We start from the raw sequence: 13,429 nt of genomic DNA, 5'->3' as shown, positions 1-13,429 counted from the left end.
CATCTGAGAATGACTTCCAATAATTGACAAAGCTTAATGGAATTAATATTTTCCCCTTAAGGGGCCATTGAGGTTAACTAACATGTCATTTCTTTGCTTTTTAACTGGAATTATATTGGTTCAGCAAGATACCACCAATTTTCTCACACTGATCAGAAAATTCTTAGTGACAGTTATATGTGTTTTCAGTTAATGAAAAAGGAAGATGAATTATTCCTTAATAAATGCAATTTAGTAGATTAAACTATTCCAAAACATGGATTTTATGGAGAGAATTAAAATATGGTTGGTACTTCTGCTCTAACCTTTATCTTTTAATCAAGTTAGCTCATCAGAAATTTACCTATATTATTTATAATACAACCCTCCCTGAACTACAGTTCAACATTACATTCTCAGATTTTATCCAGAACCAATTAATAAAAGTTATACAAAGACCATTCCAGAACCTTATATGAACTCATCACTGAAAATATGCCCCTTATATTATTCACAACTTTTACCTAACAATTATGTTTTAACAGCAGGACAAAGTTTGCCTCCTCTGACAAAACAGAGCAGGGTAGATATATAAGCTACAGTCCTTTCTGCCTTGGCTACCTGGAAACTCAGAATGAAAATTGTCTCACTTGCATTAACTACCCTGATTTTCTATTTCAATTACCATTATTTCTCTATACCTCCCTACTTCCCCCTCAGTTACATACTTCTTTTTTATGTGTCCTTCTTTTAAATGCTCCATTTGTGTTTATGCTTTTGGTTGTACTCCATCTCAAGTCCTGTTTGGGGAAATAGGCAAAGATATGAATCAAATAATCCCAGATTCATGGGGGCAGAGCCAGCAGTGGAACTTGAGGTCTCTACTTGTCACACCTGCTATCGATCCTTTGAAATGGGCGCCTTTAAGCTGTCTCTCCCATGCTGTGGGGCCTGCTGGCTTTCCCAGTGACTGCATCACAGGCCGTGCACATGGAGCCATTATGTTTGCGAACACCCCAAGGACCCATGCTATAGGAAACAGAAATCCCCCAGCACAGAGCCCAAAGGCCATCTGCTCCCGCCTCTCCACTGATTCCATGTCTGGGCTTCTGGCTTCCTCGGCAGATTTAAGGGACTGGGCCTGTTTTCCACACAACAATACAGATGTTGGCTGTGAAGGGAAATAGCAGGAAGCAGCAGCCCAGCTCTGGTGCCAACTGTGCTGCCCGACACACATCGCATATGAACAATAATACCAACAACAGTAGTAATAGCAGTTACTTTGTGTTGCACGTGCCTCTATGCTAGGCATCCTAAATATATCGTCACTGCTCCTTACAACAGCCCTTACTGACATTTATTATTCCCGGTTTGGAGATGAGGGGAGCTCTGAGCCTACGAAGGTATGACTTGCTCGAAGTTAATGACATCTGCTTGCATGGGAAGGACTTAAAAGCTAAAGTCCTCATAGGCTCCTGGGAACAGCATGCATGACCCCTTGATATTACTCACTCTATTAAGAATAGCAACAAAAGCTTTGCCAGATTGAATAAAAGTGATTTCCCCCCATTCTAGGCATGTCACTTCTTCTTAGTTTAGTGGCTGGGTTAAAATGATTTCATTGATAAGAATAGACTTGGTTACTCCCCCTTGTCCATCCCTGGCCTTGTCTCTGCTGCAGGCAGCACTTGGAGCGTAAGTGAATGTGAGAGGTGAGAAAGGGGGGTAGCCATTCATACATATGAAAGTGAATGAGAAATAAACATAGACATTGACCACAGTCTAGAAAGGCCACCTTGGTAATAAGCAGAAATGAGAAAACAACCATTTCAAACCTTCCCAGGCTCCTCGGGGCCAAAGGCCAGGCCTTCCCACCCTCTTTCTGTACATGAATGAGTGTCCCTCACAAAATGCTGGCTCTCTTGTTGTTGTTTTTGGAAAACAAATGCTTCCTTCCAAGGTTCCCCTTCCCAATTAATATCTGTGCTCAGGACTCTGAGTCCCTGGACACATTACTATGGATTTGTCCAGGTTTGAGATCTCGATTTCGTGATTTCCTCCCCATCTTCCTGGTCTCTCCAGAGCCCGCTGAGTTATGACACAAACTTCCACTAGCCTGGAAGATGCTTAGATGATCCCATACCTATACCATGCCTCAGCCTTCTTCCACGTTTCCCCAGCCGCCAGGATGTGGCTCTCTGCAAATGTAGTTTATTCTCATTGCAGTCACTTCCCAGACCCACTTAAAAAGGACAAGAGTGTCACTGGACCCAACACTGACCCTCCACAGACTTCCCTGTCTCATCCTCCCCTCCATGTTCATTTCTCATCTCAGGAACTAGATTTAATCCCCACCACCACCCCTGGGATCAGGTCTCAGAATAATTTTTAAAAACATATGCATCCTCCCCAGCATACCAGGTTATATTCCAGTCTCCTGGTTATGATACCCCCTGTAAGGTCAACAACAAGCCACTGCATTGCTATGAATACAAAGATCAGCGTCATGTGACTGAACCCATAGAAGGATGCCAGAACAGTCCACCTGTGTCACATCTGGGGCCCAGAAACTTTGGGAGAAGTTCTTTCTATTATACCTGGAGCCTTGTAGGAGCCACCATCTGGCTTTATTCTCCCGACTCCCTGGTTCACCATGTTTCCATGCAGAATCTGTCCTGTGCTAATGACTCGCTGTTTGACACACCATCTAACTAGTGTTTTGATTCTGGGCATGTGCATTCTTCCTGTTGCTCCTTTGACTATAGCTTTCTGAGTGCATGGATTATTTCTGTGCCCTTCAGGGTCTCTCCAAAGACTCTCCTACTGTGATAATTCCATCAGTGTTGTCTGCCTATTGGGTCAGGAGGGACATTGATTGGGGGACTAGGAATTGAGAATATACATAAAAAGACTTGAGAACACAGACACAATAACAAATTCCTGTATTTCCATAGCACTGGTTAAGAATTGGATTCTTCCAATGGCCTTCTAAGAAAAATAGGGCAGGTATTATTATGCCCATATCACATGTGAAGAAACTGAGGCTCTGAAAGATGAAGTGACACCCCCAAATCATATAGCAAGTAAGTACAGAACCAAGGCTAAAAGTCTGGTCTTCTGAGGATTGTTTAGTGTAGTGTCTCCCAAAATTAAAAGGAAGAAGGGGTGGAAAATAACCAAAGTGCTCATCAACGCATGAATGGCTAATGAAGATGTGTTGTATATTCACAATGGAATAGTATTCAGCCATGAGAAGGAAGGACATCCTGCCATTTGCAACAACATGGATGAAACTTGAAGACACTATGCTAAGTGAGATAAGTCAGAGTAAGAAAAGTACTGTATGAAATCACTTATGCATGGAATCTAAAAATCTAAACTTTTGTGAAAACAGAGAGTGAATTGTTGGTTACCAGGAAATAGAGGGAAGGGAATAGGTTAGGTGTTGTTCAAGGATGAAACTTTCAACAAATAGTACATAAGCCTTAGAGATCCAATGCACAGTAGAATATGGACAACAATATTATATTATAATCATCAAACTTGCTAAGAGACTAGAACTTAATTATTCCAACCACAAAAAAGAAAGAAAAAGTTATGTAACATGATAGAGTTGCTAATTATCGCTACAATGGCAATCATATTACAATAGCTAGATGCATCAAATTAACATTTTGTACAACTCAAATTTATACCAGGTTATATGTTAAACATATTTTTGAATTACGAAAAATAAATGCAAAAATAAAAAAGGAGGGAAACTAAGAGATGGCTATAATATGTCCTTGTCCTAATTATCCTTTCTACAAATTCAAGTGCAAGTACCACCTAAACTATAGATGGGAAGTTCCAATAGGATAAATGTTTGGGGGCATACAAACTCTGAGGGAAGATATGCTCTCAAAGGTATGAGCTTGTGAAAGGACAAGCAGAGACGAGAGGGATCAGAGGCTGGCACTACTTGGGGACTGAGTCTGGGACTGAGGAAAAAAAGAAAGTGATAGAAAAACGAGAGGTGTGATAGGGTGTTCAAAGAACAGAGAGGGAAGCTAGGAGAAGGCATCAGAAGAGAGAGGTTGAAGAGAAAAGAAGGAAAGGAAAAGCATGGGAGTAAAAGAAAGATGGAGAGCAAAGAAGAAAGAGAGGTAAAGAGAAAAAAACTGAAGAAGGATATACACTTTTTCTATGTCTCTAGGTTTCTTGCTAAAAGGATCGTTCTGGGGACAGAAGCAGTAGCATGGGCATTAGAGTTTTGCTCACCTTCTTTCCGTGGATCAGCCAGCAAAAGATAAAAACATAGGAAGCAAGATACAAATAGAATGAGATTAACAGAACATTATTCAGATAAACCAGAGAAAGGAGAAGAAAAAATATATATTGAAGTTAGAAGAAAGAGAAGAAAAAGGGGTTGGCCATGTTAGGACACCAGCGGAGGTAAGCAGAAGCCTCTATCTAAGGCTAAGGCTTGGGTCCTGTTGCCAGCAGACTGGGAGAACATCAATGGAGGAGGAGCAGAGATCTAGAACAAAGATGACATCACATTCGAGGACAGCAGTAAAAGGATTGAAAGGTTTAAAACGGGGAGACAAAGAACGCAGTAGTACAACTAAGGGGGGAAAGATCACAGTGTGGTCCTTATGAAACCAAGACTTTCAGACATGTGACCCCAAAACATTGACCTTTTCATTAGCAGAAGTTTGTAGCCAATATTCATGTCTATGTTTGTTCCTTGTTTAATAGTCATGTGTCCACCTGCCATGGAGGTATTATCCATCTTAATAAACCTGTAAAAACAGAACCCCCAGACTTTATCCTTCTTGAGTAGTTCATAATGGCATCCCACATGATGGTACTTGATGAGTGATTTTTTCTTTTTTCTTTTTTCTTTTGTGTGTGTGTGTGTGTGTGTGTGTGTGTGTGTGTGTGTGTGTGTGTGTGTTTTGATACGTGATTTTTGATGGGAATTGTAAATCTGTTGGTAGTGAAGATGTAAACATAGCCAATAATGCTAATCAGAATGGTGTTGCTGACTATAAGGATGCTAATGATAGCGGAGATGGTGATATAGGCAGGTAATAATGGTAGTATAGAAGGCAACAAATATTGGGAGGGTGGGAATTATGGTAGTTAGAATGATAAAAATAATCTCTGCAAAGCTTGGCCACCACTTGTGGAATGACACTATAGGTGTGTGTGTGTGTGTGTGTGTGTCAAAGATACAGAGACAGAGACAGAAACAGAGACAGATAAAGAGATAGATCATCAATAGATCACTCATGGTTAAACTAGATTATTATCTGCCCCAGGACCCTTCCTAGAGCCATCTCAAATGGTCAAGGCCAATAACCACCCATTTCCCCTAAAATGCCTAATTTTTTAAAAAAGGGAATGGTGAATCTGTGGCCATGTTTCCTTTCTTTTTGGAGGTGTGAGGTGTTTGCTGGATTTTGTTTTACAAGAAGACTGTCACCTAGGAATTCCCTGAGAAGGTTTCTAAATTATACATAGACTATATCAGCTAAAAGGGACCTTAAAAATCATCTAAACTGTGTGGCTCTCAACCCAGATATGGATGACAACCTCCTGGGGATATTTTTCACAATATTGACACCAGCTCCTCATTCCACACCAACCAACAAAATCAAAATCACAAGATGAGACATTGGTATGAACACTTTGAAAGTATTCCCAAATAATTTTGACCAACTCTTCTGATGAGGAATCTTCTATTTTACAAAAGAGATGAGCCAAGCCCATCACACACAATACTTAGTGGCAGAGTCACAACCAGAATATTCACAGCACGTTTGGTGCAGTTTTCCCTGCATGCTGCTGACCCAATCATCATGGGTTGCTGTCTCTTCTCATTGTTACATTCACTCTGAAAAAAATGCCTGGTTGTGTTGGGACCCCAAGAAGAGGAAGAAAGAAGAAATCAAGAAGCTAGATCAGGGTAATATCTGGCTTCTCATGGAGCCCATTCCAGGTGGAGCTCTGAGGTGAAAAGATCGCCAAATCCAGCCCCTCTCCCCGCCCCCAACTCTTTTCCTGTCCCACCCACATCATTCCCCATACTTAGGGTCCTTGGGGAGGTAAGTGTGATTTCACCTCCACAAAACCCATGTCCCACATGACCCTGTTCCCCAATTATTCACATTCATCCAGCCCTTAGGAGGACCTTAACCCCAGAAGAAACATGTTCATACTTTCTTGGTGGGAACTTTGATCTTCAAGAATTCTGCCTCTCTGGCCAGCACCTGCCACGGGGCATGTATCCGGACAAAGATGGATCCTTGGCTTTTACTCTGTAAGATACAAAGAAAGAAGAAATAGAAACACTTATAAGGACATAGCTTGAATTTCTGGTTCCACAAACTAGAAGCCACAACCTGGTGTTTCTTCAATTTCTGATTTTTGTTCTCTTTAAACTTCACTAGGGGCCAGTCTCCTCCTACCCATACCATTCTGTTTCAGAAAAGTTCTCATCAAAGCCCATAGGGAAATGTTAGAGTGGTCCCTGGGGTTTGGTGGCTTCAAGGGGAAAGAAAAGTTAAAACCATTGTGTGCACAGATTTGAAATATAAGCAATTATGATTTTCATAAAAATCCTATTAACTCTCAATAGTAGTTATGTGGTTTACTTCTGCCAGCATTCCATGAACAGTCTGCAATTTGTCAACATGCACCTATTTTCATTGTTTGTTGTTACGTTTGTATTTTTGTTCTACTATTGTGCTGTGTCACAGCCCCAAATCACAAAAGGGGTTCACCCATGCCAAACAGTAATTATATAAATAATAATGTGAATAGCATAACTCCAAACAGTATCATAAATATAAATCATGACCAGGACTCAAGTGTGAATGTATGTTCCAGGTCAACTGATTCTGTGAGTATATTGATTTCACCCAAAAATGAAAATGAAAGGAAATGCAGTGATGAGTGTTTGAAAATTAGGTCTTCATGGCTCAACAATCCGTTTGGCCCTGGTCTCAGTGTCTGTTATAAAACCTGGTCAGATTATGGCATGAAGCATCAGTTTCCACTTATCTTCAAATAAAACCTCAAATGTTTTCAGAACAGGCACACACAGGGGGAAAAAACTTTTTATGACATAAATTCAATTACTAGTAATTTTGTCACCAAAAATGAAAGAGACCAGAACAACTAGGAAATAGGCAAAAGCCCCATCATTTATGAGAAGCATCTAAAACTACCTACAAAATTAATCACAAACGCTATGTCCACGGAGAAAGTAGAACAAAATGATAGCAAAATTTCTTCATCAAAGGACTGTTGGAAACCACCTAAAACCTGTGCACCACAGTGGGGAGATCCTGGTGTGCTGGTCAACATGCCATACAGATACAGCCTCTGAGGGGCAGAGTGGGGACTGGGGAACTAGCAAGCATGCTCTACAGAGACACCTGCTTGCAGCATCTTGTTCCAGTTACCCCCTGAAAACCCATGCTCCAGGAGAAAGGAGGCTTTATTAAATTACTGTGTGTTTTGTGAAGCAGGATGCATGGAGACCAGTACTGAGGAGGCACCAACTCCATGTGCAGCAAAGATGTCGTTGCTCACATAAAAGTAGTTGTCCCTTTTGAAAACCATCCCCCAACTTCATTCACAGGGGCCAGTTGGTGGTCAATAACGTGTCCTCTGCTCTTGGTTTAGCGGTGAAGATAGTAGCCTCTGACCCTGCCCCTCCAGGGTGCCAGGCAGAGAAATAAGTGACAAGAAGACTGTTCTCCCCATGAAGGACATTGACTATGATGGTGCTTGCATATGAAACGATGAATACAATGAAAAGATATGCTATGATGCTCATAATGCAAATGAAGACTACTTCTTTGATTTTGAATGGTGGCTCTGCCATATATTCAGTAATTCAAATATCCAGAACCTATCCCTACTTTGTGAATAAAAGCTGATGATTTATAAGGGAGAAGAATAAAGAAGAAACCAAGAGTTTGCAAGAGTATTACACTATGAAATGAAAGTCTGGGATAGTCCAGAGTTCAAAATACCTGAAAACAATCACAGTAATTGTGAAGCTCATTTACTGAGTGTATGTCACATGTCAGACAGAGTTGGGTAATTATGTGCTTCCGCTCACAGAATGTTCACAGTCCTAAGATGAAATACTCAACCTTCCAGCCAAGTGGACACAGTTATGACAGAACACTGGACGTGGCCTTTAGCGAGAAATCTCCCCAATTTTTATGTCCATATATGATTACCATATCCAGAACTACTAGACAGAGTTTTCAATCACTTGTTGCTACTTCTAATTGCAATGTAAGCTTTTCTAATTTAGTGAAAATAAGAATAAGAAAGGAAACCATCTGTGAAGCTGGTCTACAACCCAGCTCTCCATTATGGGGACATTAGTTGCCTCTAGCAAAGCATTCTTCCTCTCCAGTCTCCTCAAATGGAACTTGTTTCAAGTGAAAATAAAAGCTAGAATGCAATTTTGTGGTGCTAACATGTAGTCATCATGTTCCTTTTATGCCATTCCATATTGTTACCTTCTCATAAAAAGAAAAACATGAGAGCTGATGTGAAATATTAGCTGGTGTGACTGGCTATGTCTCCTAAAGAAAAACAAAACCCCTGAGCAGAACTTCCTCTCCATTCTTCTCAAATGCAACTTGTTTCAAGTGAAAATGAAAGCTAGAATGCAATTATGTGATGCTAACATCTAGTCATCATGTTCCTTTTATGTCATGCAATATTATTACCTTCTCATAAAATGAAAAACATGAGACCTGATGTGAAATATTAGCTGGTGTGACTGGCTGTCTCCTGAAGGAAAACAAAACAAAAACCCCTGAGCAGAACCATCATCTAATGCAGAAGCCCTTTCACTAAAATTGGAGATTAATGTAGATTAAGCCAAAAGAAGAAGGAGGAGGAGAATGGGGGAGGGAGCGGGGGTGGGAGAATGGGCCTAGCCATAAAAGTAATACAGGTGTGCAGCCAAACTAATATAAAATAATATTGAATGTCAATTGTAATTGAAAAAAATGTAACAGAGGTAATATTTTGAACAAGAAAATCTCCACATTCTCTTACTACAACATATATAGAAAAGCTTAGTGAAAGGTAGACAAGAAAGAAAGGAAGAAGGGAGGGAGGGAGGGAGGGAAGAAGGAAGGGAGGAAGGGAGGATGGGAGGGTGGGAGGGAGGAAGAGAAAGAAAGAAAGAAAGAAAGAAAGAAAGAAAGAAAGAAAGAAAGAAAGAAAGAAAGAAAGAAAGAAAAGTTAGTTCTTTGTTCTCTAGGCCCAGCAGACTTCCATTCTGCCCTGTATTTGGATTCTTTGAGGCATAATGCTGGAGGTGGGGGTGGGGGGTGGAAATACTCTGGGCTTCAGATTCCAATAGGGTAAGATTTGCATCCTGGATGTTATAGTTCTGAGACACTGGGCAAGTCACTTAACCAAATAAGCCTCAGTTTCTTGATCAGAATAAGGTGGATGAGAAACATTTCAGGACTGTTGTGAAAATTGGAGATAAAGTATTGAAGTCTATGTTATACAGCATGGTATGTGGACCATTTAGTAGATGTCAGACATTACTGATTAAAATGACTGTTTCTTGCAGGGACATTATCTGAGACTTCTAACACAGCACTGGTCACACAGTAGGTCATCATTGAATTCCTGTGGCTTAGAGAAAAATAGTTCCTGTTAGATTAAAATTATGGATAAGTAATCCTGGTTTACTCCCTTGAACTTTTTTCTATTTTGGTTTGTTTTAGGGGTTGTTGTTTTTTGTTTTCCCAATTTTTAAGTATAGTTCATATACAATATTATATTGGTTTCATGTGTACAGTATAGTGATTTGACATTTATATACCTTACAATGTGATCACCATGCCAATTCTAGTAATTATCTGTCACCCTGAAAATTTATCACAATATTATTGTTATATTCCCCTTCACCTTTTTCACCCATCCCCTCACCCTGTTTTCAAAAGGTCTCATGGACCCTAAAAAAAATTCATAGGTTTTTCTGGCCAGTGTTGCTCAGTGGTTGAACATCGATCTATGAACCAGGAGGTAACGGTTTGATTCCATCAGGGCACATGCCGGGGTTGCAGGCTTGATCCCCAGTAGGGGCCATGCAGGAGGCAGCCAATCAATAATTATCTATCATTGATGTTTCTACCTTTCTCTCCCTCTCCCTTCCTCTCTGAAATCAATAAAAATATTTTTTTAAAAAAATACCTTCAAAATTTGAGGACTAAATCAGAAAACATTATTTTCTGAACCCAATACAAATTTAATATAAAATATAAGAGTTTAGCCCTCAGAGTATATAACCCATCCCTAAAAGAGATTTTATAAATAAGTAATAAATGTGATTTGTGATAGGATATCCAGGCTGTAATCAATACAGAGCTACAAGGACTATCATGGAGCTAGTATGACCAGCCCCGAATGGATTTATGATTTACAACTGTCAGAAGACCAGCTCTATCCAACATGGCAACTAATTTTACCTGGCAATAACCCCTAGCCTCGTTATACGTTCACTGTAATACATTACCATACTAAACAACGCACCCCACACCACCACAATTAGAAAAAGAAAGTCCATATAAGGACACAACATAGCCAACAGGGCTCTTCCAAGAAGTCTCCACCACTTTCCTGGGAAAATCCTGAATATTCCTCCCCCTTATTGAATGCTCTACCCCTTGATTAGATGAGCCTCAATAAAAGAAGCAAATCCCACCAGGGAATAGCCACTCTCTACATCACTGCTTCCCTAATAAACAGTCTTTCGCTTTAAAGTCTATGCTGACTTGTGTTTTATGCAAAGCCAAGAACCCACCATGGATCATGGACCTTCAGGTCCCCAAATCCCAGAATGCCTGCATCATTTTGAGGGGCTCTGAAATCCCATTAGGCAACTAAAATTTAAGTCAATGTAAAAAGAGTTGTAACATATAATTTGTCTCTGGTCATCAGGGAGAGGAGAACCAGTGCAAAGAGATTTCTCTAGGAAAGCCCGAATACGTCTATCTGAGGGTGCATCTATTTCAATGGCAAGAAATGTGAGTTATATGAAGGGGCAGGAAAATTTATCCAGCTCAATTGAAATGCCCCACAAACACTATGCAACTTCTTTCGGTGTCATTTCATTTTCATAAAACCTTACAAATTCTGTTTCTCCAATTCCTAGGTATCAGGAAGAAGGTACCCAAGAAGAGAATATAAGTACTCTAGTCAAGGGAAATAAATAATCCTTAATCATAACCTGACTCTCATCTTTCTCGGTTTCCTTTAAGTTGTGTTGTCAGTTCATTTTCCAGGCCTGTTTTCCACTAAGTAAACCAAGAGAAAACTGAGTTCACAAAGAGGCAAAATCTGGTCACCATCTTGAACTTGTATCCTGCCTAATCAGCCAGTCTCTCACTCTCTCCCTTCCTCTCTAAGATTGCCTCAACAGTGAGCCTAATTATATGTGCATTCTCTAAGGCACTAGTACCTCTACCCCTCCTCCATGGACTCCAGCCACACAGCCCTTCTCATTAGTTTCCAACTGCTCCAACCAGCTTCCCACATTGGCGCCTCTTCATCCAACCAGCCTCCTACTTTAGAGCCTCTTTGAAGTAAGTCTATTTCCTTCACTACAAAGTCCTCCCCAACCCCAGACTCAGCCAAGTCCTAATTGGGTCTCAACTGAAACATAACTTCTTCTAGGAGGCCTTTCCTGAACCCCTTGGCTCCCCTCTTGCCTGCATAGCTCCTGTCCTCCTTCTTCATAGCACCAACCACTATTGTAATTACTATAAGTAGGTGTTTAACAAACAGCCCCCTGGCTAGACCTTAAGCTCCGTGGGGACAAAACAACATGTTTTAATGGATGCTTTGTCCTCAGCAGCCACCACTACCTGTAATGTAGTAAATGCTCAGTAAGTATTGCAATATATATATATATGTAGGTTCTGTTTGGATCCTGGGACCAATGTCTAAAAATTGGCTACCATCGTCCAGAAAGTAATTGGTGATTTTTGATCAACCAAATTAAAGTCTAGTTCCATTTTAAGAAATGAATTCAGTCCTTAAGTGTCATTGTTCAATCCTTTCTCATGCTGACAACTAAAGTTATTCAAGTTTCCACCTGATCAGGAACCTTATAAAGACCTTGCAAGAGGGCCTCTCCATTCCTATCTGTTAGCCTCTGGTCCTCACAGCATTTGCAGATCACTGCTTCTTTCCTATGGGGTCTCATGCATCAGCACAAGCTCATCCTGGTGCTAACACACACACACACACACACACACACACACACACACACACACACTAACTGGGTATACCTAAAACCTCTCTGCTTTACAGGCCTATTTAGGAGAAGAATTAGAAATATTCTGGAAAATAAGAGACATCAACTATAAAAGTCTTTGGTATCTTTATTTGCTAAGCATCAAACTGCCATAATGATATTCAACATCTCCATGCTGACAGTGCAAAGCACAGCCAGCTGGGCACAGTGAACCTTAGAAGAGTGAACTGATTTGGCCAAAGGATTCTGGAGATGAAGAAATCTTCGATGACACCCAACATATCTTTCTCAAGTAAAAGACGAAAACCTGGAGCTCAAGAAGCTGAGTTTCTTTGGCTTGTACCTACAGCTAATTAATAGCAGAGCCAGGAATGGAATTTAGATCTCCTGATGCCAGGGTCCATCCCACAGTGCCTATAAGGGAATGGCATCACATGTCTCTGAGGACTCTCAACCTATCCAAGGGCAACCTGAAGCCCCTCCCTTCAGAAAAGATTAGGTATATGAGGGATGGAGGAATGGCAGTGAGAGGGGGCAAATTGTGCCCCCAGCCACCTCTCTCCAGTGCTCCAGCCACTGCTCAATGCCCTCTGCAGGGACTAGAGGACACACACTCCTCCTCCATATTGTTTATGACTTGCTGTTGTTATCCAAAGATTGCATGTGGCTTCACAAGACCACGTCCTCCCTCTAGAGAAAAAAAATGAATGGGATGCAGCCCTAGCCAAACACTGGAAACTGATACTCCACAGCCTCCTTCCCACACAGTCCTGCCAAGCCACCTCAACACTGACCCCAGACGCCTGAGTGTACTCTGGTCCCAGGCCCTGCTGTGAGCCCAGAACATCAGCTGCAGCACATCATGGCCCAGGAATGGGGCTGCCAGAGGAAGGGTGGGAAGGTGAGCATGTAGACAATAGAGAGGGGCAGAGCAGAGACAGAATCCTCTAAGATATTAGCCACCCAGGCCCTCTTGAATCAGCAAGAACCATGGCATATGGTCCCGCAGGGATCATGAGAGAAACCCCTTGGACTCACATATTCTCAAAACATCATGGTTGAGGTTCACACAGCTGGAGGAGTGACACTAAGAGGTACTGAGATTGTGGTCAGGGCAGCCATCATCATAGACTAAAGAGAGGTGTGGGGTGT

The 13,429-nt window shown here is 41.2% G+C and overlaps 1 protein-coding gene across 1 annotated transcript in view; it reads right to left on the bottom strand.

The window, feature by feature from the left end:
• The window catches only part of ANO2 (anoctamin 2, calcium activated chloride channel), a 163,529-nt gene that overhangs the window by 85,837 nt on the left and 64,263 nt on the right, over window positions 1-13,429 (bottom strand). The window contains exons 4-5 of the mRNA XM_014545687.1: window positions 6,186-6,284; window positions 4,240-4,242 (exon numbers count right to left, since the gene is read on the bottom strand). Coding sequence (XP_014401173.1) covers window positions 4,240-4,242; window positions 6,186-6,284 — 102 coding nt within the window. The remainder of the gene's footprint in view (window positions 1-4,239; window positions 4,243-6,185; window positions 6,285-13,429) is intronic.

This window comes from Myotis brandtii, unplaced genomic scaffold (genome assembly GCF_000412655.1).
Source record: "Myotis brandtii unplaced genomic scaffold, ASM41265v1 scaffold417, whole genome shotgun sequence".
Classification (NCBI taxonomy): domain Eukaryota; kingdom Metazoa; phylum Chordata; class Mammalia; order Chiroptera; family Vespertilionidae; genus Myotis; species Myotis brandtii.
The sequence above is the reverse complement of the archived record's forward strand: the minus strand, read 5'-3'. Positions and strand labels throughout refer to the sequence as shown.